The sequence below is a fragment of the Ixodes scapularis genome, unplaced genomic scaffold, assembly GCF_016920785.2.
Source record: "Ixodes scapularis isolate PalLabHiFi unplaced genomic scaffold, ASM1692078v2 PGA_scaffold2__306_contigs__length_199485367, whole genome shotgun sequence".
Lineage (NCBI taxonomy): Eukaryota > Metazoa > Arthropoda > Arachnida > Ixodida > Ixodidae > Ixodes > Ixodes scapularis.
The window spans coordinates 6,601,688-6,628,644 of NW_024609857.1; the positions used below are offsets into that span (position 1 = coordinate 6,601,688).

At 43.8% G+C, this 26,957-nt stretch overlaps 1 protein-coding gene across 1 annotated transcript; it reads right to left on the reverse strand.

The window, feature by feature from the left end:
- Positions 1 to 345: 345 nt before the first annotated feature.
- Positions 346 to 26,957, reverse strand: LOC8030002 (probable arginine--tRNA ligase, mitochondrial). Its single transcript, XM_029978870.3, has 19 exons — positions 26,762 to 26,957; positions 26,583 to 26,668; positions 26,380 to 26,482; positions 25,568 to 25,636; positions 25,368 to 25,465; positions 24,934 to 25,073; positions 24,366 to 24,442; positions 24,202 to 24,286; positions 24,006 to 24,079; positions 22,651 to 22,757; positions 19,713 to 19,811; positions 12,737 to 12,797; positions 10,942 to 11,015; positions 5,986 to 6,113; positions 2,719 to 2,902; positions 1,205 to 1,300; positions 899 to 973; positions 748 to 811; positions 346 to 451 (listed from the first exon to the last, which is right to left on the reverse strand). The coding sequence occupies exons 1-19, from the start codon at positions 26,795 to 26,797 to the stop codon at positions 365 to 367; spliced, it is 1,743 nt and encodes a 580-aa protein (XP_029834730.2). The 5' UTR covers positions 26,798 to 26,957; the 3' UTR covers positions 346 to 364.

Below are 26,957 nucleotides of genomic sequence, written 5' to 3' on the forward strand. Positions count from 1 at the left end.
CATTCTTTACCCGCGGGTCTAATTATTTCGTCTACTTGTCCTGGGCATCTAAACTCGACAAAGTTATGATCGAAGTTGACGGAGCGCACCAAAGACATAGAGATCAGTGAGCGCACCGATTGGCCCAGATTGGCCTATCACGACGATGACTTCGCGCTTTTTTCACCGGCGTCCAATCGGCGCGCTCAGCGAACTTTCGGCTCAAATTTTGTGTCTAACAAGTTTAGGGACCCTGGTGTATTTTTTTTTTTTTTGCACTCTTTTCTTTTGTTACTCCTGTCACAAGATACAACAATGCCCAATGTATCGGCAACAAAATGAGAATGCAGTATTTATTTCTCTTTATTACTAACACACAAATATTCTACATCTTGTTCAGCGGAGGAATTCCAAGCAGTTTCAATCCTTGGCTTAATGTTAGTCTTGCAGCGTGAAAAAGTAGCAGCCTTGCCTGCAATGCACGAATCAATGAAACAATTATTAAATGTCTGCAAAATTTAAAAAAAAAAAAAAAAAATATTACTGCAAATTTAAATTATGCATCGCCGAACACCCAATCACCCAATTTCCAATCTAAGTGTAGCACTACCAGTCCGGTCTAGATGCCAAAGCTCTTTAATAAGAAATAACGGCAAGCTAAAAAAAAAAAAAAACTCTACATGTTTTTCATAGACACAAGTTGTCATCAACTCTTGGAAAGAACAAAACTGCTCTGCCAGACAAAAATCGAACGGAACACAGACTCACACTTGACACAGTTGTGTCATGGTTCTTGACAATCAAGGTCTTGTTTGCTCTGCCTATTGCATGACTGAAATGAGACAAGAATTTACTAATGCAAGATACACACAAGTGAGCTGTCAGTATGGATAATCCATAGCACCCTAAAGCAACCAACCTCAGCGAATAAAGGTACTGGACTACAATGCAGGGTTCCAGTTCTACAAGGGCTCCAAACACAGCATCTTCAAACCTGCAGAAAAGAATAACGGGGTTCGTAAAGATGTTGCAAATGCCTGTGTTCATTACGCCAATACTCTGTCTCAGAGGCTATGAGCGTGGCCACTTTGCACTGGAAAGCCTCCTGCTTGCTCGGGCAGTGGAAGCCCCTATCGAAGTCACTACCTTTGCTGTGTTCCATATTAGGAGGACAAGGTACAGAGTTACCTTGTCCTCCTACCGGGGCCAGATGTTGCAGACTCACTTGACAAGTTCCACCGACAGGGCAATGGCAGAGGGCTCGTAGAGGACGCTGGTGTCACACTTTAAATCCAAGGGGCAGTCTGCTTTCTCTTCGAGGCTGGAGCAGAGCCAAAATTTTGCGAGTGACCGCAAAACCTCTCAGATAAAAAGATTTGCACTGTGCTTAAGGAGACACTGAATGCCCAAAAAATATTGTTTTCTAAAAATGCCTAGATGGGGCATGTAAATTCCAAAATAAACTTTCCAGAAAAAAAAAGTTAGTGCACTATTTACATTGCAATACTTATTTTGATTAATAATGCAATTAAATGCAAACGTGCAAGCGAGCTGTACAAGAATGACGAAAAGAAACACTGGAGAAGGGGAGGAAGAGGGACAATTAGTACAAACACAAATCTCCAAACACAGCTAAGTGACTGGTGCGCAACAGAAAAAAATCTACCTGGTTTGGGTATCGAACCCGGGACCTCTATATGGAGAGGTCCCGGGTTCGATACCCGGACCAGGCGGATTTTTTCGGTCGCGCACCAGTCACTTAGTTGTGTTTTATAGATTTGTGTTTGTCCTTCGCCCCTCTTGTTACCCTTCTCCAGGGATTATTTTTCGTGACTTATTTTGAGTAGAGAGCAACTCTGAAAAATGCTTCTATTCAGGCATTTGATGCCGACAAAGGCAGCAAAAATCCAACGCGTTTTCTTTCCTCGACTTAGTCCATTTGCTGCGCCTATTGCGAGATGCTCACACAAGCACAACTCTCAACTTACTCGCTCGTCGATGTCTGCCTTTTACTGTGGCCATTAAGTTTGTCAGCCTCAATTTTTGCAGGAACAGAGCTATGCCTCGATATTTCACAGGGTAAAATGCACCACTAAATACACCTGTGACCAAAATTTGAGACCCCCACATTCGAGCATCGATTGCGATAGTCAGCTTTAAAGCAAGCTCCGGGAGGGATTCGTAGCATGCTGTACACTGTGTTCCCCCTAAAAAAAATGTAAAGTTTTTTTTATCAGAAAAATGAATCATGCATTGCCGAATCCTCAGCCTCCGCCCAAATATACCGCTAGCCGTACGCACCAGACGCCAAAGTTTCTGAACCAACTGTTATCTTATTACAAAGTTACGAGTGATTTTCTGTAAATTTCAGTGGGAAAATGAGGCCTGTTCTTGGTGACTAGAACCCTTCAGCTGCACGTATATTTGAGAGTTTTGTCAGCTGCTATTTTTCTATCGAATATTTCAGAAAATCACCCGTAACTTTTGAATAAGCAGACGCTTAGTTCTGAAACTTCGTCATCTGGTACGAACTGCTAGTGCTACATTTGAGCACAGATTGAGTGTTCGGCAATGTGCAGTTCAGTTTTGTGGCAAAAAAAGCCCCGCAAATGTTTTGGGGGCGACACCCTGTACAGCGGCTAGCGATATGAGCTGGAATGCACAAACAGCGATTAGGCAGTACAAGCCACACCATAGCAACACGGTGCGCCAGTCGAGCGTCGCTCGCCACGCCCGTACCTGCAGAGTCTGGCGTGGGCGTACTGCAGCGTGAGCCCGGAGTCTCCCCGTGCATGGAGTGCCTGGTCCCAGTCGAAGACAACGTCCCGGCCGCGCCTCGAGCGCAAGGCGTTGGCCACCACCCCCGCAAGGCCCAGTGCCTCGGCTGCAGCCTCCGTCTCTTCCTCGCCGGAGACGCGCGTGGCTGCACAAAGAAGCGGGCACCAACCACTCGGACCACACACCACAGAAAACAGAAGGGGGCACGATTCGTCGGATTAATGCGAAAAGGACTGCACCACCAACTAACGTATGATTTTCGGACCTTTGTAAGCACCCCACTAAAGTCCTGAATGGAACTGGTAATTTTATTAAATAAAAACTGTCAGCCTCTCCACTCTGGTGAAGAAGGAAGAGCAGCGGAGTTGTAGCTTCTGTTCTCGGCAATGGCCTTCCAAGCGAGCGATCTGCTCTCCTTTTGCAAGGGAATCTGAAGCACTCGACGCAGTGTAACTTTAGGTGATAGCGGCCTCGCGGCGGTTGCGGAACCATTCGCGCTGCTACGCACATCACCGCTCGTTCCGTTCAAGCTCTTCTTCCTCTGAAGAAAGGTTGCCGCCATCTATGAGTGACGGCGGCAAGCAGACAATCGGCAAACACTAGGGAGGCTCTAGTAGCAAACACTCTGGACAGCTACCGCCATCTATGAGTGACAGCGGCAACTAGAGTGTTGTGTTGACATTTGTTTGGTGCTGGACCAATCCTGGGGAAACTAGCCCTTAACAGCTCCTCTATAATAATTAAATAAAGCTATACTTTGTTTCACCCAAACTTGGCAAATGCCGAAGACTACAACCCCCGAGGTTAAAACGAGCGGAGTGACGACGTGTCGGCGGAGTGTGCTCCTCCTGCAGACAGCCGTCACAAGCTTTGGTCCGTCACTCCGATTGGCTCGAGGGAGCCGTAATGTTCGCTCTTTGCCTAGTTATGCTGGAACGAAGTAAAGAAGACTTTACGTCATTCAACAGCCCAATATCGAGTGGAGCGAAAGCTTGCAGTGAGAGGAAATAATCCTCGTTGAAGGTTGGCGACCCAAAGGTTGACAACCTGGGCTGTGTTCCAAATCTTGCTCGAGCAGATAAGAGTTGCTCCCGCAGGTCACATCCCATAATGACACAGACGGAGTGACGCCGGATGCAAGTGTGTTTTCAAACGCTGGTGTACAACATTTTTACCCCAGAGTGAAATGTAGTGGATTTGGGAATATGGCACCAGTGAGACCCGAAGGTTATGCATTAGATTCCCCACACCTGCAAGTTTAGACGGCATAGTGTTGGTCACGGTGTGATGAGGCACATAGCACTGGCCATGAAATGGCCTGATGCAAGTCCGAAGATTTGGTCTGTTCCACAAAGCTCGTGCATGGTTGTGGCCAATTTCAAGGTTGGTAAGTTCATCCCAACGGGCAAACTATCTAATTACGCCAGAGAAAACACACTCTGCCATCGGGAGAGCTGACATATGACTTTTCTCAACTTGCGAAAATACATTTATATACGGCACATTTAGAATAGTTTAACAGTAGGGAATTCATTGTATCGGGCAAACCAATTCATTCGAGACAACATACATTAGAACAGCTTGTATATGGCTCTTTCAACTTGTGTAAATGCACATTTACAGCACACTTCAAAGAAGCACGACAGGTGATGTATCAGTTCTTAATACCCCAATGTTCTGATATCGCAACATCAGGACATTCTGCTGACATAAAAACTGCACTGAAAATTTAGCAAAAGGCATATGTATGAACATATAAAAATCTTTTTAATTAAGTTTTAAGTTTGCCTAGGAATAAAGGCACAAGCAAACAAAATCACACCTGTGCTTCCTTGCATTGGCTGGTTTCTCTTCTCTGTACTGCACGAGTGCAATGTAGGAAAGCATGCTTCACACAACCTCTCGAAAGATTGGCGGGGTAATGGGCAGGGAGGGCTGCTAGAGACGTTCAACACCACCGTCAAAGACAGTTTCACCAGCTCACATTCTGATTGTAAGTGTATGGAATGGTAGCCTATAAGATTGGTCCATGGAGATGCTGATCATTTTAATACTTACTCTTTAATATAAGCCAGGTCTGTGCAAGAGAACATACCATCAGACAATTCAATGTATCATTCTTTTTCTTTTTCATGGTTTCAAGGAGGGAACACTACCCAGAAATGGTTCATCAGTACAAGAGGCAAAACAAGCTGCCCGATGACGTACCAATGGCTCTCATTCAAAAACTGACATGAATTCAAATGAACGGTTGCTTCGACTTAAACGTTATAAAGCAGAATAGATCCACTCCACCAGAAGCGCAGCTGTGCCGCACAAGATCAAAAAGAATGTAACAACAGCTTATATGGGTCGCCAGAGTCAAAACAACAGACAATCTGGCTGTGCAAAGCTGAGAGGGAAACCAAGCAAAAGCCACCTACCAAGAATGGGCCACAGCAGACAAGGAAACAACTACAACACTGCAAAATAAGTAAAGGCTGTTTCACACACTTGCATTTGCTTACGATTGAGTTCCCGCGAGCTCTTACGACGAGAAAACATGCTGGTGCCACCTATGAGGCGGCCCTGGAACCGCATTCTTCACGAGAGCGAAGGCTTTGCAGTATTTGCGAGATCAAATGCAGATAACTATTTATAAGAAATCGCCGTTTAGAGGACTGTGAGAAATTTTTTGAGCCAATAAAAAGACAATGATGCGTGAAAAAAGTAGGAAAAATACGGAAATCCCAAGCGTTTTACAATAATGTCATGAATCCAAGCGTTTTACGGCAACTCAATAGATGGTGCCAGTCTGTTCTCTCGTCGTAAGAGATCACGAGAGCTCTTAAGACACTCAGTCGCGAGCAGTAGCAGGAGTGTGAACCAGCCTTAAAAACACTGCTTATACATCATACAAGACACAGTTTGCATAGGGATTCGAACGCGAGTCACCGCGAGATCGGTGCTTCGAATGCAGCGTGGCAATGAGTTCAAGAAGAAACTTGGCACGCGGCATTCGAACCACGGATATTCCGCTGACTCGTGTTTGCAGACTGTCTTTTCTATGATGTATGAGCAATGTGACCCCAGCTTTAGACCGTTCCACCGAAATCAGGTGGCAGTTGCCGCTTCCTGCATTCTCCGATCTCGTTGAGATACGGCCCGGCATTAGGGCTTCGAGGGACGTCTCCGAGGCTTCGGCGGAGGGAAAGAAAAAGGAGAGGAGAGGGAAAGGGCGCTGCTCACTGTTGGTGGCCTCCATGGCGCGTGCGGCCCTCGCCCTGGCTTCGTCCAGGAGCTCCTCGAGAAGCACCATCTCCCCGCGGCGGCTGCTCATGCCCCGTATGCGACCGAACGGGACATGCTGAAGGGAGCTTGTTGCCGGGACCAGAAACCAAAAGGAAGGAGACCATGGGAAACAAACTCCATTGCAAAGTCCCCAGTTTTGTTTTGTTACGAGGACTCGCTCAAAAATTTGCATACAGTTTAATGACAATCTCGGAGATTTCTGGCAAGGGTTCCGTTAAATCGGGTTTGGTAAAAAGGAGTACAATGAAAAGGTATACTAATTTTGTACTTGTACGAACCAAAAAATTACACTTAGATTATACATGGTAACTCTAGAGCGAGGAAACAAAAAGGGACGGACAGGGTTACCATGTCGATCCTCTAAAAGACCCATGCAAAGGAAAAAACATGTTTTTAAAGGAGTACAGAAACGAAAATTGAAATATTCAAATTTCGTTTGGAGATGAGTCAAGCATGACGGATGGTAACCATAAATAATCGCACGTTTGTGTTTTGAACGAATGGCTATATTTTTGTTCCAAACGGTGCACTCAAGCAAGCGCTCGAAGAGAAGCGAACAGAGAGTGCGATGCGTCATGGGATATCCAGCGCAAACAAAAACAGAAAGAAAAGATTCCCCACATTCGTGACGTTGCAAGGCTGGTATGGTTATGAGCTTTGCCGTTGGTGGTGTTGTCAGCGTTGTGGTGGTGTCAATAGCGTCAACGCGTTACAACCAAGCCATTCGAAGTACCTGTGAAGTGACGAACCTGTGGCTGGCCCAGGGAGCACGTAGCTTCCACAGCACTGTCAGCTTAGGGGTGAACGTGAGAAAAAAAATTTTTTTTAAAGGAGTACGGAAACAAAAATTGAAATATTCAAATTTCGTTTAGAAATGAGTCAAGCATGACGGATAGTAAGCGTAAATAATCGCACGTAAATAATCGCCACGCTCAGCATGTGGCGGCGGCGTGACTTTGCGATGACGCACAGGTCTACTACGTGACCTCTGGCAGCCACCGCGGGCGCCAACTACTAACTCATCTCGCGCCGTAAATATAGCTCTAAGAATTTGTTTGTTTTTTTAGTTGTAAATTTGTTTGACTCTTTTCATCTAGGCTGTTTAAAAAAAAATTTTTTCCCCTTTGCATGTGTCCTTTAAAAAGAAACTGAAGCGGTTCTTTATCTGAGGAAAAACACCTAAATCGTCTTCATATGGCCTCCAGGATCACAAATATCAAAAATATTCTTTAATTTGGTGCACGGAAGCTGCAGAAAATAATTTTCGAAGTACCGCTGAAGCCCCTTCTTCCCGAAGCATGACATCACATTAGGAATTTTTGCATCTCTGCTCTCGCACATCTTCAGCACCTATCAAGGCTATGCATGCTCACTCTTGCTATTTTCATAAAGGTCAGAAAACAATATCACGACTAGGGTCAGTGCGGGGGACATATTTGGCAAGCTTGCAATTCCACACGCTGCCCGCAATGGCAACACGCACTTGGTGGCCGAAAGATCCTGGTATGATGTCACGACTGGTCGGAGGTTTTTCGTGTTTTCTTGTGTTTCGTTGTATCTTCGGAAAAAACAAACGAGATACAGTAGACTCTCATTATTTCAGACTCCAGGTTGCCACAAATTTAGTTTCAATTATAAGAAATTCATCTAAATATGATGCAAGGTAAAAGTATAATTTGCCATATGAAGGGCTACACATACAAAGCAGATATTTTATAATTTCCTCTACATAGGCCTACTGATCATAAGCAGGTATGCCACACAAGAAGCCTTTTTGAAATGAATGACAACTTTATTGATCCCTCAAAAATGTTGTTTATCGTGGACTGTTCAGACAGCACGACAGCTCAAAACAAAATTAAGTTTGTTCATCAGGTCAAGAAACTGTCTAATGTAAACTTAGTGCGCGGCAGTTTTCATAGCAACTTACATGGACGCTGTGACGTGGACCGATGCCATGCCGCCACGTCACAGCGTCCGCGCAAGCTGCTGCAAAAATTTCCGCGTGGTATCTGTTTTCGAGCTGTGTGCCCTGCCTGTGCCCCGTTGAGTGCGCTACTCGCCAAGCACCGGTGCACTGCGGAAAAGAAACACCCGCGGAAACGAGCTCTGCGAATGTTGCTTCTCTGCAGTGCACTGGTGCTCAGAAAGAAGCGCACTCAACTGGGCCGCGGGAACAAAAAGTATTAATTTTACGAAAACGCCGTTCGAATTAAGCGGCTTATGAATGCATTAAAAACATAGCTGGACAACCTAAATTTTGAAATTAGTTTGAATTAAGAAGTACAAAATATCCGACTTTGAATTATTGCCAGCCTACGGTATTCAGATTCGCCTGACTACTTGCTTCAACTAAGATTATGTTTAGCATATTTTCAATATAGATCGAGGGCATTTACGAAAAAAACAACAACGGTGTTTTGCAATCTGGGTAGATAAACTATGCATCGCAGAAAGCTCGACCTTCGTAAGAATGTGAAGCCAGAGGTTGGGGTAAAACGCGAAAGTTTGAGAGCATGACATTACATTTATCAGAACATAATTGAGAAAGGCGAAATTTCTCTATGGGCCAACGTTTCCCTTAGCCTAATATTATCAAAATAAATGACATTGTGGGCACCTGTAGCATTTATTTCAATAGAAAACTTGTCAGCAAAGAAAAACAACATTCCTCTTCTTGCTGACAAGTGTTTTTCACCGATATAGATCCCACATGCATCCACAACGTCAGTTTTTGTTTTGACAATGTCAGGCTTAGGTAGACAATGGCTCATAGGAAAATTTTGTCTTTCTCAATTATCTTCCGATTTTCGTAACATCATGTTCTCAAACTTTTGTGTTTTATCCTAACCGCTAGCATCACATTCACAGAAAGTTTTAGCTTTCGGCGATACACAGTTTAGTTACCCATGCCGAAAAGCACGGATTCTTTTTTCTCTGGAGTGCCCTGTACTTTAGTGTACTTTATATTTTAGCAGTGCACTACATGCACTGACCCAATCTAGCAACCAAGATGTGCATATTGAAAGTACTTAATGTAGACACTTTTCAGTGGCTATGCATGCCTGCAGCCATAATTGACCCTCACAATTTGTTTCCTTCGATTCAGTTCGCTTCATTACATTATAGTTGTCACACGAACTTACTGAACTTTCAAAAAGCATCCTGTTCTTGTCCCCAGTGCAGTCTTTGTGTGAATTCATCAGTACCAATTTCAGTGGCTGGGCATCTCAATAAAACAACAAAACAGTTTTCGTTTTTTTTTTTTTTTTAAGGTGGAGTTATAGGATGAGGGAAGGAGATAAGAAAAGACAACCAATCGCTGGTCTCACCCAAAATAAGTAACCAACTAGCTTAGCTCATTCCCTTTGTAGGTCAGTTATAGCGGCTGTATTCTGGCGCGCGGAAAAAAGGTTCTAGATTATTCGTAAACTAAAAATATACTTCGAGTATACTTTGAAAAGTGTTTCATGAAAGTGCAAAATTAGTATACCTTTAGTGTGTTACTTTTTACCATGGGTACATCATTTAAGTATTCATTATATCACTTATAAAGGCCCTTTTTCGAGGGGGTACATCCCATTTTTCTTGCTGACTGCCAACCACTCAGTTGACAATGTTTTGCGGTGACGGTTGCCGTGAAGAAAATCATAGTTGCATTAATCGGCTATGCGCACTCTACTTTTTGCTGAGACTAGACTAGTGAGAGCAGACCTCCACAGGTTCTAAAGGGACTGCAATGTAGTACTAAACACTTTTGTTTTACACAACCGGAAACTGCCCTGCTCTTTCTGCTTTCCCTCTTCCGATTATTCGGAGCATAATGGAGCACAAAAATGTCCATTAGATTGGAACGTCACTGGAGACTACAAAATTAGCCCCTACCATAGGATAGCGACAACTGCAGCATACCAATTTTAATGCTGATAAGAACATACATGACATGACAGAATGGATGGCAGTGTTAACAGCACACTTCAGCTTATAAGCAGTCAACGAACCAAAAAGTTTAATTGATTTTAAAAGAACATGTCACAGATCATTTATGTGCAAAAAAATCCTCGATTCCCAGTACCAGCCATCAGTGTAAGACATAAATAATCACTGATTCATCTATTGTACAACCTTAAAAATATGGTTTCAATATGTATCTATTCGGATGATATGGGAACAGCTGCTGCAACCAAAAACAAAAACTTTATTCCAAATCAATATTTTTTTTTATTACTTCTGTAAAGGGCTGTGCAATCCTTCATGCAGTAATGCTGAGAGACGCCATTCCTGTCTGGGCTAAAACTTCCCTGGACTGACAGACAAAATTCCATGCGTCACCATTGCACATATACCCAGTTATCTGTTACTGAGATCATCTCCTTTCTGATGCTCCCCTTTGTGTCACCAGATAAGTGTGGAGTTCTAGGAAAAACAAGATAAGCTGCAGAGTTAAGCAACTCTCTCTCCAGATAACGAGAGGGGGCAGGGTTGGCTATCTCTGACACAGTCCCCAGTCTGTTCATATCTTAGCTAGCAACAAAGGCACTCAGTTAGCACAAATTATTTGCGCTTTTCTATTTCCCTTGGTCTCTCTTTAGTGTTGTGGCGGAAACCTGCCCTATCTCCGTAGGACTCTGATAGCCAAAAAAAAGCCAAACATGCAACAACTGGCCAGAGCAAGAGTGACAAGAGCAAGAGTGATGTGCCTAGGAGAAGTGTACGGCTGGCACAAGACTTCCAATATAAAAAGCGTTCACGGGCAAACAATGTTATCCAAGTACAAGTGTGTCGATAAGTAAATAAGCTCCGGGAAGACAACTGTGGAGTATGCCCGATATCTCGGACCCCTGACTGCGGTGGCACTTTCTACTCGGGCTAATTCCCAGACCAGACACAGACCTTGCCCAGGAGTGACCGAGCTCGCCCAGCACACGACGCAGAGACTGGAAGTGTCCAGCCTGCGACCGGTCAACCTAGGAAAAATGGCAAGAGCAGTGATGCACAACAAAGTGACAAACCAAAACAAGCCAGCAGCTAACTGTTCGAAGTGCAGCACAACCAACATAAAAAACAACAACAATAGTTTGCCATATTGAAGTGGAAAAAACAGTCCAAAAGACGGTTGATAAGTAGAAGTTTACACACACAGCGCTGTGTGAATGTACTACGTCTACTTGTCCACTGTCCTTTGCACTGTTTCTTCCACTTTAATATGTCAAACCAACTAGCCGAACTCCACGCTTTATTAAAGGGGCCCTGCAATCATATTTAAGCGTCTACCTTTTTCGCGGTTTCCACGTCTCTTGGGGTTCGGGCAAGCCAGTGGGCACAGAGAGAGTAACTAAATATCAGTGAGTCATATTTTAACTGGACAACGCGGAAACTTCCTCCACTTACGACGGCGACCCACGTTGCCGAAAGCGCACAATATGTGACGTCTTTGGTCCTGGGCTTACTATTGGTCAAAGCCGCTAAAAGCTTTTTTTTAGTTGAGATACAAAATCTAAGTGTCGCAAACCGTTTCAATTATGTGTGAAAGTAGATTTTGTTCACTATTTTAGATCAGAAAAGAAACAAATGCAGTTTATAAAGTACGAAAACAAGAAAAGACCCGTCGACAAACCCGCCACCAAGCGGCGGAAGAAATGGCGCATACCAGAAAGGGCTAGTGGGATGGGGCTCCGACAAACGGCGAGCGCAGAAAGGTCCCGGATGAATGCGGCGGCGCTGCGGTCGTATACCGGCTCGAGGACCCCACCGGTTCCGAGCGTTCCGAAGGTTTTCGGCGCGGGCTTGGCTGGCAGATTGGCCATTTGGCGGTATGGCAGCGCGAAGTGGCTCCCCTTCTAAACTGATCTTTACCCAGTGTTTGCTGTCGTTTGTGGCCAATGAAGTGTCATGCCGAATTAGTCTTTAATCGCGCAGCAAATGCAATGCAAGCCGCCCTGGCCGCCCGCTTCATACAGCCTATCCAGAACGTGCTTTAGTGGCACCCTCTCAAGCCGTTGACACGGAGTGCGGCAGCCATAAGCACTCGATGAGCTCACTACCCCTCCCCTACTTCACGGCCACTCAAGCCAGGACCTACAACGTCATGAAGGAGGTTATTATTTGCTTGTTTTTGTAATTCTAATTTGCCTATAACTTTTAAAATAAAGCAAAATTTGAGAAAAGAAAAGTTTTTTTAAGTTACTACGTTCAGTGCGCTCAGGTTCAGTGCAAATTAAAAACCACTCAAAAAGTTGTTGCAGGGCCCCTTTAAGAGCTTGTCCTGAAAATGGTGACAATGTTTAGTGAGACAGAGTGCCAATGAGAAACTTGGCCCGCCAAGCAGGTCGCCGTGATGTCACAGAGAGAGCTCGCTTACGATACTAACAATGTAACCCTGAGACAAGGGTAAATTAAGAAGGGACCAGTACAACACCATCTCATTGGAGATGGTATTGCTGTCCCATTTATAAGTAATTAAAACAATCTGATCACCTCGAGCACATGCAGGAAACGCGAGACTATCAAGCTGTGATAACCAAGAAGTATAATCGATAAGATTAGAACAAGATTTTCGTGTCATCCAGTCGGACAAAATTAAGCAAAAAATTGTCGAGGACTTCAGAGTAAGTAGTTTAATTTAATTAATGAAATTTTTTTGTTTCATCCTACGTTTTTGTCACAATTCAGCACTTAGTGCACTCACCACATAGTAGGCCACGTCGAAGTTATACCGGTTTTTCCGATCCACAGCGGCGACCACGTCCCTGATGAAAGAAAAACACCGCAGACATTTTTACATTTCCCCAACATTCTCTAGACATACTATTTTACAGTGGTAGTTGTTAGTACCCCTTTCGGCGAAAAAAATGCTCATGTATGAACGCAAATCCCCAATCTACAGCAGGGGCTTTGTTCTCTCTCCCTCCATTGTCCCTCGCACATACACACCAACTGGGGCAAGGTTCTCTCTTGCTCTCCCCCCTTCCCCCCTGTAGGCCCCCGCTGTTTTGGAAAATTCACGTGATCATGGCAAGAGCGCTCTCTGCTTTCAGATCGTTCCTGCTACACCCACATACCCTCTGGCGACGCTGTACCTTCCTTCGCCCCCACCCCTCTGGCAGCCGCTGTTGCGAAATGGTCATGTGGTCGCGCTGTGCAGACATGCACCCCTACAGAACAGCTTGCGTAGATACTTTCGCTTCTTCCACAGTAGGTGCGGTCACGGGGGGAGCAAGAGAGAGCCTTGATCCCTCAGTGACTTTTCTGGGCTTTCTGAAAGAGCATTTCAGCCCCCCTAAAAAGCATATTTTATATGCAAAAAGCATATAAAAAGCACATAAGCAGTTGATGCAGGAGATGTGTGCTTTGGTGGAACAATTGTGCGGGATTTTGGTCGTGTATCCTTCTCTAACACGACCAAAATCCCGCACAATTGTTCCACCAAAGCACATATCTCCTGCATCAACTCCACTGAAAGCAAAGAACCGATTGCAAACATTGCACAGCATACTGGCTGAAGGCAAATCTCCTTCAACATGCCTTTTCACAATGCAGCCGCTACTGCTGTCAATCGCAGCACGCTTTATGTGGTCGTTTTCTTATTCATTAATACTCTAGAACACTCGTCGCAAAAGAGCAGTGAAGTTTACATATGTACTAAAGACGCAAAATATGACATACGCTCCAGAGATGCCCAACGTGGGCTAATACCCAGAGCATAAAGGGTGAGTAAACCCTCGGAAAACACAACTAAGCAGCACCATCATTTAATTCGTATCACAAACTACTAGGACTCGCCTCAACCTCAACGGCAATAACGGAAAATATGGGTGGCATCGTTCTGCACTGTTGTTGGCAAACTACCGTAGAATACCGTGCATCCTCCCATTCCACACTAAGTGTTCATTCCCAAATTTGTAAGATCTGAGAAAATATGCAGAGTACACTTATATGTAAAATTGATGATTGGACAAGCGCCCATCCCCCATTTTTTTGCGATTATCTCCAAATTTTGAGAGGCCCGGTATTTTATTCAAGTTCCCTTAAAGGCCCTCGTTGAGGGCATTACATAAGCGGGGGTACATAACACGAGAGTATAAAACAGTAACAACGACATATGCGAATACACGGGGTGCTGCAAAAACAATATGGCATCGCCACGAGCTACGGCAATACACAAATTAGTCTGGGTACATGGGGAGCGTAAGGGGATGAAAACATTGATACATGGCAACCAGCAAAGCACAAGACAAACCAATAGAAAGGCACAGTGGGACTAACAGAAATGAGCACAAAGAGCGTTGCGAAATGCGGTGGGATTCGTCTGGGTCACAATAAGTGAGGGGAGGTCGTTCCAGTCTACAATAGTACGAGGGAAGAAGGAGGAGTTAAAATAGGATGTGCTGCCTGAGATGCGGGAAACGTGACACGGGTGATTTAGCCGCGATGAAGATCGCCTGGGGGGCAGGAGGAGCGGGTCTCGCAGCGCAGGGAGGTAGTAGTAAATTTTGTGAAAGAGACAGAGTCGCGCTATCTTACGGCGGACGTTTAGTAAAGGAAGGTTCAGTTCGCTTTTTAGGGCGGATACACTAACCGACCAATCGTATTTCTTCAAAATAAACCTGGCAGCGCGGTTCTGGACTGCCTCGAGATGATTTAATAAGTATATTTGGTGAGGGCTCCAAATGGCCGCAGCATATTCCAATTTGGGTCGAATGTATGTCTCATAAGCCAATTTTCGCACGAATGGGGGAGCCGATTTCAGGTTTCGTCTTATGTAACCGAGGCAGCGAGACGCCTCGGCGCATATAAGTTCGATGTGAGCGTTCCAGGTAAGATCGTTAGTTAGAGTCAGACCGAGGTATTTATAGGACGGGACGTCTTCTACTAAGTTATTTTCTAACTTGTACGAGAACTGAGATCCTTGCCGTTTTCGGGAAAACTGGACTAACTTGCATTTAGATTTGTTTAGCGTCATTAACCACCTGGTGCACCATGCCTGGATTTCGTCCAGGTCTCTTTGAAGTAAAAGATGGTCTTCAAAAGAAGCTATCCTTCGGTATAGGACGCAGTTGTCAGCGAAAAGGTGGATGTTAGAGGAAATTTTGCCTGGAATGTCATTAATAAAGATCAGAAAAAGTAGGGGACTAAGGACCGAGCCCTGGGGAACTCCCGAAGTAACCTCAGCGCGTGTGGATGAGGAACTATTAATTGTGGTGAATTGAGTGCGAGAGGAGAGGAAATCCTGGATCCAGGAGAGAATGAGAGGGTCAATTCCGAGGCACGAAAGTTTGGCAAGCAGGCGACAATGAGCAACGCGGTCGAAAGCCTTTGAAAAGTCTAAAAATAGGGCATCAGTTTGGTGGTTGAATTCAAAATTAGTGTATAACTCGTGGGTGAATTCTATGAGTTGCGTCTCACAAGACAGTCCCTTACGAAAACCGTGTTGCTTGTTGTAAAAGAAGTTATTGCTCTCAAGATGAGATACAACGTTTGAGTAGATAATATGCTCTAGGAGTTTTGAGGCTACGCAGGTTAGAGATATAGGGTGGTAATTCGAAGCCGAAGAACGATCCCCATTTTTAAAGACCGGAACGACCTTACCCAGTTTCCAGTCGGATGGTAGGCATCCCTGCGATAAGGACTGCGAGAATATTAAGTAGAGAAATTCACTGGATATTGCTTTGGTGTAATGAAGAATTTTGGGGGTGATGTCGTCAGGTCCTCCAAAGAATGTCAATTTCAAGTTGTCAAGGAGTTTCGCTATTCCAGCGCATGAGATGTCAATAGGTTCCATTGACTCGTACGGTAATGCTGCCAATATAGGGACGTCGGCGTCTTCTAATGCGAACACAGACGAAAAATAGTCATTTAATACTGTGGCACAGTCCGCTTCAGATATCGGGAACCCGTCCTCGTCGGTTAGCTGGATAGAGGAGGAGCGAGAGTTGGGGGATATTATCTTCCAGAATTTTTTAGGGTTGTTACGCAGGATACCAAAAAGAACCTCAAAAAAGAACTTGTGTTTAGCCAGCCAAAGGTTCTGAGTGTAGGTCTTAGGGCACAAAAAGTATGCATCCCAGGCAGCGTCGCAGTCTAGATGCCTTGCTCTTCTAAACAATCGCTTTTTTTTATTGTTGAGGGACCTTAATGCTTTGTTATACCATGGGTTGCAATCATCGCTCCGTATATGTACAGAGGGTACGAACAGGTCAACGAGATTATTTAACTTGTTCTTAAAAAGTAACCAGTTCTGTTCTACGGTCCTAGAGTAAAAACTGGTGGTATACAAAGGAAGATATGCAGAAAGATTGCTGTTCATTGCGTCGAAATTGGCTTTGGAGTAGTCCTTGATCATTTTTGAGGATGGGTTTCTATAATGGATGGGTAAGAATAACTCCACGGTCAGCAGATTGTGGTCGCTAAAACCTTTCCTTTGGCAAATAGATGTCACCAGGTCTGGGGACGTCGTTAGAATAAGATCAAGGATGTTGTCTTCACGTGTAGGTTTGTCGACGACTTGGGTGAGATTATGGTTTAAGCATAGATCGAGAAAATCCCTGGCTTCACTGGACCCACTAGTTGTTAGATGTTAGACTAAACCAATCTATGTTAGGGAAGTTAAAGTCGCCAAAGACTAAGACATTTGATCTTAGGTACCGCTCATTGATTTCAAGCAGCAGAGAATGAAGCTCGTGGCAAAACATGCCGCTATTATTCGGAGGTCGGTAGCAGACACCGATAATAGTTTTTGTGCAGGACGATGTAACACAAACAAAAGTAGCCTCGATATTGGAGCTGGTAGTAATATGAAAGGAAGAAATGCATTTTTTTACCGCTATTAGCACACCACCTCCTCTCTGTGCGGACCGATCACATCGGTAAATATTAAACATTAAGTTAGGGGGGAAATGTGTTAGTTTGCACTGCAGCATAATTTCTCCGCGTAAGTGAAAACTTGCTTTTCACTTCAAATGCGCTGTTTGGAAAAAGCCAAGTGCAAATAGACATGATTTCTTTTCCCCCACACGAAAGCAAAACCTGAATTGGAAAAGTTTAGTCAAACTTTAAAAAAAAAGTTACATCATGAAAAGAAAAAAGGGATACAAGACTGATGTGGTTTTTTTCTCTCTCTTTCTCCTATGATCTGGCTCCTCGCAAAAAGACCGAATGTTTTCAAATCAAATATTGCATAGCCTCTCCAAGTCTTTCACTACCGCGTGCCATGCTAATACAAAAAACAGCTGAACTTGTGCAGGTAATTGTCTACTTCTACGCTCAATTTTTTTATTTATTTATTTCTGAATACTGTTCACCCCAAGTACGGGCCTTTAGCAGGTGTGGGGGATAGGAGAACATTGAAACATACATCAGGAATACAATCCAGTAAACATTCAGCGACGTCTACTTAAAATAAAGCGGCTGAAATAGAACAAACATTCAATATATTATCTAGCACTGAACAAGATTAATTCTCAGCACTCAACATCCACTACTTAGCAAAAATATTAGAACTACTATGTATCAGTCCATCTTACACATATTCAGAAGGGCGCTCTCAAATTCATCTAAACAATCCGATGACAAAATATTTTGTGGGAGATTATTCCAATCTTTTACAGTTCTAGGAAAAAGAGAAAACTTGTAAGCATGAATATTCCATTTGGGCACTTCAAACAGTTAATTTTAATATAGCTATATTTATGAACTATGACATTTGAACAACAAAATTGCCACAGTTATCTTAATCGGATAATTTATGAATCTGCTTGTCATATGCAAATATTCTTTCTTTGATTTTAGATCTGACAAAAAAAAAGAAGGAAGACCAGCGGAGCTGTACTCGATACACTGTGTGCTTCTTCTTCGTTGTTGTCTGTTTTTCACGATGTTTCCTATGATGAATTCCCGCCAACACGCCCAACTATCCATTCTTCTACTATAGCTGGCAAGGTTGCCGCCATCTACGAGCGACGGCGGAAACCATACCCGTTGTGTGCTTGCCGCCGTCGCTCATAGATGGCGGTAGCTGTCCAGGTAGGTTCGTGTCGACATACACGGACACGATACTGGGGAACCTAGCCCTTAACAGCTCCACTGTAAAAAAGTGTGAATCATGAGTGTGGGTTGTGAAGACATCGCAGCCTAAAGGCCCGTTCACACTCTTGCGACCGAGTACGACTGAGAGAGACGAGATCTCTTACAACTTCTTAAATGTTTCTAGAATGAGGGAACACACTGACATTGTGGCGCCATCTATGCGGTGACCCTAGAACTGCATTTCACAAAAGCGAAGGTTTTGCGGGATTTCCGAGGTCAAATGTGCATAATACCCATAGAAAGACTCGTTTATAACATTGACAAAAGCTTTTCGAGCCAAAAAAGAAAGGATATTGCGCGAGAAATAAAAAAAAAATAGGCCGGACCGCCGAGTTTACACTGCTTCCCAATAGATGGCGCCAGTGTGTTCCCTGGTTTAAGAAGTTTTAAGGAACCCAGGTTTAAGAGGTCGCAAGCAGTCGCAAGAGTGTGAACGGGCCTTAACACATGCTCTTGCATAATTGCGGCGGGTTAACCCTGTTGAGAGCGCACCTCACCGAGCACCTGTGCACTGCGGGGAAGCAAGACTCAAGGAACCCACAGGCTCCTGGGGTGTTGCTTCCCCGCAGTGCACCGGTGCTTGTTAAAGAGCACACTTAACAGAGCTAACTTTCCGCGATCAATACTTTAAAAAGTATGGATATTTCAGTTCATCTCGAAGCGAATATTGAATAGCCTATTATTATGAAATACCAATATTTGCACAACACCAGCTTAAGAGAGAAAACTCTGACAACAGCTTATCATTTTTAGCAAAAGCCTGCCCCTGAGGTGAACAGGTGTTATCCTCGGGTGTTATGCTCAATCTTAGACTGTTGTTCAGTTTGAGTAAGGCGCACATCTTGTAGGCACGTGGCTTTTAACCCTTTGAGTGCCACACCCAAGTATACTCAGGCGGATTTCAGGGTGGTTTCAGTTTTTGTTTGCTCTTCGCCCCTCCCAACTAAGCTGTAAACTTCTTTTTTTTTAATGTGTTGCGGCATGTATGAGCAAGTCATGAAAGCAATGTTTTATCTTGTAGCATCACTTTTTGATGGCATGGAATTTTCTTTTTTGTTTAGGTGACTTCTGTTATGCTACACTCCTTCGTTGCTATAGAATGGTGAATTTATGTTGTTCAACCTTGCGCTTCAAGGCGAACAGAGATCTAGAAATTACTAATGAACTCGGTATTCTATGACTGTGAAAACAAGGAAGTTATAATCCAGAATAACCAAAGAACAGTCAAGGCCGTTTAAAAGAGTGACCTCAGGGTGCAAAGTAGAGGTACCACTGAGTGGCATTGTGTCCGGAAAAAGTGTAATAGAAGATATACGTAGATTGGAGCCATGCAGACATCAATTAAATTTTGCCCATAAAAGAGTGTATTTTATTAATAAATGTTCTTGGCAGAGCATGCTGCAGTGTTATTGAGACCAAAATATGCATTCAACATTTGAAAAAAAAAAAGACATTCAAAGGGTTAAAAAGGACCATAAGAAATGCTCCTTCTTATTCCTCCGTCATATTTTAGGATGAAACCTTCTGCAAAGTCAGCGTACTAAACAAGTTCAGGTCTAGCAGCGCACAATGAGAGTCACCTGGTCAGGTAGAGGCTGGACCCATCACTCTTGGCCAGTGGCACAAAGCAGTCCTCCTCTCCCTCCTCGCCTGGAACGTGGATTCCCAGTACCCCGTCCCTGTGCAGACACCAGATCAGAAGCAAGTCAATCATCAAGGAAGTCCTACACATGCATGTGGGCATGTGCAAATAACAACCTTCTCAGGATTGCATTGAATATGAATTTAACGGTGATACCATTCAGAGAATTTCATATCAAGTTTTGGATTCAGCCAGTGCAGACATTCAGGTTAAACTTTTAAGAGAGTACAGAAGATATGTGATGTGCCTGTAAGCGCAGCAAGCAGAAAAAAGAATGCGTCATCTGCTCGTTGCGCTTACTGGGAGATGGAGCTACAGGTTACAACCATCGCTAACTCGGTCACCTGCAAACATGTTTGCCGTTGACCTGGGAGTGTTTGTTGATCTCATTTTCCTTAGAAAGGAGGCTACACCTTGAAATTTCACCAGGTAAAATGCAGCACCTAAGTGCACATTCGGTGAAAGCTTGAGCTTCCTCTGTGATAGCGCCGATTTATTTGGCTCACTTTACAGTGTCAAGATTTACTGTAAAATTCATAGTTTTAGTTGAAACCTTGGTTGTGCCATCAAACAGTTGAGGTCCATATACAACCAGTAACTAAATAGGAGGTTTGACATTAAAATTAAATCTGTAGTGCAGCTCAGCCCCACCTAATCAAGGTTATTTAGAAATCTTCTTGTTATATCCAAGTATGTACAACGACAATGATAATAATACCTGGAGAAAGGGAACAAGGGGGACAAAGGACAAACACAAATCTCCAAATAAAACTAGGTGACTGGTACATGACTGAAAAAATTGGCCTTTTCCTTGTATCGAACCAGGAACCTCTCCATTTCCAGTGGAGCGCTCTACCAACTGAGTTAACCGGGAGTTAGACGTCAGCAGAGCAAACGGGTTTTAATAGCTGCCACCAGTCTAACACCAACTAAAGTGAACAGCCTGCATTTTAAGGTTATGATGATAATGCAATTAATGCAAAGGTGCAAGCTAGCTGGACAAGAATAACAATAATAATCCCTGGAGAAGGGGAACAAAAAACAAACACAAATTTTCAAACACAGCTAGGTGACTGGTGGCAGCTGTTAAAACCCATCTGCTCTACTCACGTCTAACTCCTGGTTAGTTCAGTTGGTAGAGATGCTGTGGTGCTGTGGTGAAGCGATATGCAGGGTTGCAATGTCCACTCAACAATGTCACTTTTTTTTGCAGTGCACAACAGCGTGCTGTGTAGTGTACTCAACGGAGCTAATGAGCCCACTTGAAAACATCACAAACAATGCAGAATATTATGTAACTTTCAAGTTCTGTCAGTGATTGATATTAAAGGGCAACTCCGCTCAATTCCGAAAAATTTAGGCTTACATGTGATTCCAATTCACAAAGCACTACTAAACAACTCTACGTCTTCGGATTCGCGAAATGTGAAATATTATTTGTGTAATCCTAATTTAAACACCAGCTGATACCGAAACCGAAACTTCGGTTGCGTCAGGCAACATTGGTCTCGTGTGGTCAGAGTCATGGGCACGTCACGCCGAACCACGTGGTCTTGTGACGTTCGGGAGGGGGGCGAGGGACAGGACACGCGACGCGCGCAGGTCGCTTCGCATGGCGTGGACGATGACGGCCCGGGTGAGAGGGAGAAGGGGAGAAGACGAAAGAGAAAGGGAGCGGAGAAACAGACCGATAAGCGCGCAGGGCAGCGCAAACTAGCGCATCCGCGTTGCGGTGACCACGTGAACGCCCGGTCAGCCAACACCGGGAGGGGAAACTCATGACATCATTGTTCAATTTCGCTCTGAGAAGTAAAAACAAACAAAACGTGAGAATGACGTACACATGCCTCTGACGTAGTGGCTCAACGTTTGCCGCTCCAACTCCGTCGCATTGACTGCGCTGACGATTGCGCCTCGCGTCGCACGCTAGAGTTGGCAGATTTCGGCGACTTGGCTCACTTGAAGGTTTGCTGGCCAGTTTATTAAATATATAGACGGAATTAGATCGTAGTATTTGACATGGGGTCTTCCTATATGATACTGAAGAGGGCTACATAGTTTTCTAAATATCAAAAATGAAGCGGAGTTGCCCTTTAAGATTGAATTGAATAGCACATTATTTTAAACTATAATCTGAATCTTCGAAAATTCGCACAAGCATACCGTAGCCGTCCTGCAGCATAGAAGGCGTGAGTTATTAGTTTTAGTATTGAGAAAGTAAAATTAGATTCTGGCATAATTTTTATGCAAATTGGTCTGTTTGGTGAAATGTAGCAGAATGTGGAAGAGTACTTTAATGCGGTTTGACGTAAATGACACAGCAATAACATCACTATAAAGACAACTACAGCCGAACTAAGCACACACACACGCTTGGTGGCACGCAGAAAGCAGCCTAGAGAAAAGAATGCAGCAGGACACCAGTGGTCCCGGACGCCGAGTAATGCTCCGGACGAATGCCTGAATGCCCGTGGGCGTATCGTCCAAGCTGCCCAAACATTCACCTCCTGTACCCCTTGCCGACTAGAAAAGATCTTGAAAGCTGCAAGGCTACTGTATCGACACAAAAAGTGTGGAACTGTGTAAGCGATCTTTTCCGACTGGACTTCATTTGTGTTTGTAATGTGATGGTTCCTCCCAAGCTCACATTTTTCTCTGTATTATAAATAAGGTATTTTCAAGTACGGCCACTGTTTCAGAATCCCGAGTCTCTTTTCTTTCTTAACACACCAGATCTCAATAGTTGTAAAAGTGTAGTTTTCAAAGTTCGGCATTTAGAGCTTTAATCAATTCGGCCCCTTCACTTCTACACAAGTGAATTGCTGCACATGCAAGGTGTTTGGCAGATGGTCCTCCCTAAGGTTGACCTAACTCACTCTCTTGACTGGAGTCTTGACTCCGTGCGCAGACGATCCAAGAGTTCGAGGGCCGCCTTGCTGTAGTTTGACTCACCATCAATAACGTCGAACGTCACTCCTAGCCTCTGGTGTGAAAAAGGTAAATTGCCTGCATTCCATTAGCCAGCAAGCACTCGGCTCACAAGCTTGCAATCTCCACAAAGGGTACCTTATCTGCTATGGCTATCAATGTTCACTTTATTGTTAATAACTTAAGAGATGGCCCACCTAAACTCGAAGGCAAATTAGGTGACACTAAGGAGTAAGCTAACTTTTTGGTGCGTGATAGAAGAAGTTTAAAGAATGCTTGTGTGACCTGCAAAGGCTTATGATCGCAGGCAGGGGCAACGAACCAAAGACGACCGTCCTACCTAGTCAGCAATGTTCGCTTATCTCCCGTTGTAGCTAAAGAACACCGTTTCTGCCGAGGTCACCACCGGCCAGGGCCCTGCAATTACTAGAAATGGACCATCTTTCGGTGTTCTTGAAAAAATAGCAAATCTTGCCAAAAATAGGAGTGGGTTACCTTTCGGGGGTGGGGCATCTTTTAAGATATTACAGTTTTACCATTTTTTTTTTCTTTTTCAAAACAAACGTTTTAGCAAACATTATGAATGCATGCTGCAGTTCTACATTTTCAATTGACTAATATTGGTCTTGAGTGATTGATTGATTGGTTTGTGTTTTGCTTTGATTGATTTGGTTGAGAATTTATTGTTTTATGTTCTTTCTTCAGGGACTCTCCTGTTCTTGTTTTTTCGCCTCAAAATATTGTTGCTGTTTTGTTTTTTTTTTCACTTCTGGGGCTCTAAACTTGTCAAACACAAAGTTGGGGCCGAAGCTCATGGAGCGCACTGATTGGACTATCACGGCGATGACTTCGCACTTTAGCCGCCGGCGTTCAGACGGCATTCAAACGCCATTCAAACGGCACGCTACACAAACTTTCGGCTCCGAATTTGTGTTTGGCAGGTTAAGACCCCTGTAAAGATTTTTTTTTTTTTTTTAAATGATTTTTAAGGTAATAAATTAATAAATAAATATTGCATAACCGAGTTTTGTAAGGAGAAAATTAGACCAACATAAATACAACCTTTGAACTGCTGTTGCAAAAGAAAAGTAAAAAAAAATGCTGTCTGCTCAACAGACAAGTCTGTATGTGAACATTTTAAGTTTATACAGGTGCTTACAAAATCTAACCAACTGTCTATTACTCCATTGCTTGAATGTTAACTGTAATCTAATGCAACCACAACGAGGGCCACCAGTAGGAAACAACAAATCAGTCAGCTGTGGAAATTGTTATAGTAGCAAGTTAGTAGGAGTAGTGGTACCTTGTAGAGCTCTGTGTAGTTGACAATGCTGAGCTCTCTGAAAAGTTTCCACTGAGAAACAACAACCTTGTTGCCTGAAACACAAAACAAAAAAGGCTCCAATATTTATTATGCAGTCCATTTAGTAAATGGAACACAACAGGCAAAAACTATCCACGTTCAAATGAACGGATGTTAGAGAAGAAATAAGTGTCACCTGATTCCAAGTCGGAGAACTGTCTCAGTGCTTCGGCACGAAACGCAGGATTTTGTTCTGCCTCGGCGTTTGATTCAACATAAATCTGGGTAAAAAAGAAAATCGTAAGTGCTTGTGCATAACATTTGCCATGCATCCAAGCACAGGTGCCTAAGATTGCTAACCTTCAAGAGATGTTTCAGAGGATTTTTTTCAAGTTCCGCCTGGTTTCCAAATTTTCTAAAGCCACAACTTAGGATGCCTGGTTGGGGGAAAGGAGGAAAATAATGTTGTGATCTGGTTGTAAGCAATTACTGCTTGTTCCAAGAACGTAGTATTTTATTAGGAGAACAAGTTAGTGCAAAGAGACATACTCAATAAAAAGCATCAAAATGTGCTTCTTAGTTACAAACAAACCCAGGAAATTTTAACCATATAACAAACTGTACCCGGTTAAGTATCAGCCTCACATTATGCTTGTCAACCGCAACTGACTACACAGTAAAACTGTTGACACACGACAGAAGCTGGATTTACCATGCCACCAATGGCTCACAACATTTCTTGCACATTAGGACTTAGTCAATGAGAATACTCTGTGATAGCCAGCAGGTTTGATTCAAATCACAAAGACATGTCTCCAGGTTCCATTATTTCAAGGAAGGGTTTTGAACTGAAGTAATGACCCCAGCTTGTTACAGGGTAGGAAAAAGTACCGAATTAAAACAAGAGACCATTGGGTGTACAACATACCAAACTGTGTTCCCCAGTCACCGAGGTAATTTATCCTTGTCACGTCATCCCCCACAAATTGGTGCAAGTTGCAGAGAACGTTGCCGATGATGGTCGACCTTAGGTGTCCCACATGGAAGGGTTTGGCAATGTTGGGTGAGCTGCAGGCATGGACAAAAATATTAGACGACAGTCATGAAACAGAACCTTTAAAGACATGATTCAATATCAGTTAGGCATGCACATATTCAGTGTTACCACGCTAAAAGCTACCATTATAATAGGACAAAAGTCATCTAGAACCTCGCCCGGTCCAATTATATGTGGAATTAATATTTACAATTAACACCCTGACAGTTTCAGGTATTTAGAAGTGCTGCAACATATTTGTAAAGCAAAGCTTGTCAGCACTGTAAAGCTATGTATACCAAAGTTGTTGGTAAGTTTACGAGTACCTAAAGTCAGCTATCACTCGACGGCGAGGTAGGTTCGAGAGCAGGCCGCTCCGTTTCACAAAGTCACCTTCGATTGCCACTGCTGATCGCAGTGTATCCTGGAACCAAAAAAAAAACAGCCCACAAAAAACAATTAGCCGTAACTTTAACAGATATAAAATGCACAAAATAGCAGGAAGAGAGTTTTGTGCGTTCCATACCTTTACAAAATCTTTAACCTCCAAATTGACGGCGATAGTGTCTCCCCCCGATCCGAGCTCGATGGGGAACTAAAGGGCACAGGGGACCGTGAAAGAGAAACTGATGGTCGAGAACCGTATGATCCTTATCTTCCGCGCGCGATTATGACGTCACGAGTTTCCTGGTATGACGGCACAGGGTTCCCAGACGGCTATTGGCTCAACAGAAGATCTACATTAGGGGTGTCGCGAACCGGCCGAGGTTCGAGTTCGACCAGGTTAGACTTTTTCGAACCTTTTGCGGAAATTTCGACGAACCTTGTATTGAGGTTCAACTCGTGTGCGCATGCGCGACAACCTGGACAGTTGGCTTCAGATTGGATGGTAATGGCTAAAGGATGAATTAAGGGCACCGCTGATTGGTTATTTCAGTTAATACAGTACAAAACAATTAAGTTATTAACGTCTTCAGTGACTAAAATTGGTTTCTTTTAATTGCAACTGTTCATAAAATAAAATAACCCTTTGCATAAAAATAAATTCTCCAAACCTAGACATACGTGTATCAAGGTCTGGCCACACTGTCCGCAAAGTCGAACCGGTCGAATCTGGTGAAAAGGTCGAAGGTTCGTCGAACCGGTTCGAGTCGAACCGGTTCGACCCAGTCGAACCCCGAAAGTTCGACCTAAAAATCCGGTTCGACAAAAGTTCGCGACACCCCTGATCTACATACGCTTCATAAGCGTAAAGTGTCTTTTCTGAGCGCTAGATAGCCAAAGCGAAAAATGAATCCTTTCATCGTCTTTTTGAAAGAATAGGACGGAGGCACTTACGTCCGAGTTCAGGTCGGACTTGAGTCGCTTCCAAAGTGCGTCGCTCTCAATGCCGGTTGCCGACGAGATCGCTTGCAAAGGGACGACGATCTGCGGCACGAATCTTAAACAGCGCAACAAACAAACAAAAAGCCGCCAAGTGTAAACACAAACAAACGAGCGCACGCGTGTCGATCGACAACGGTAAACCGAAACCAACTTACCGGGAATCAAGTTTTAATTTCAATAAAGGAAGTATTTTTTGTATAGAGCCATCGCTGCATCCAATACGATCAGCTGTCTGGGTAATCTGAGAGGTTGAAATAATAAATAAAATAAACATGTCGCGCATTAACATAGGGGAACAGCGCGCCGCACCCGAGACACGAGCTCGAGGGCTCACCTTTTCTGCGAGTAACCGCCGCACCGCCAGAGCCATGATATTCACTGAGGGCAAGCACGCAACACCGAAAACAAGCAGTTAAAAGTTAAAGGACAACAGTGTGTTACATATTTCTCGATTATAGCACAGAAACATGCCGCACTCCGTGAACCACGCTGGTTCAAAATGTTTACAAGCTGACATCGGATTTGGATCC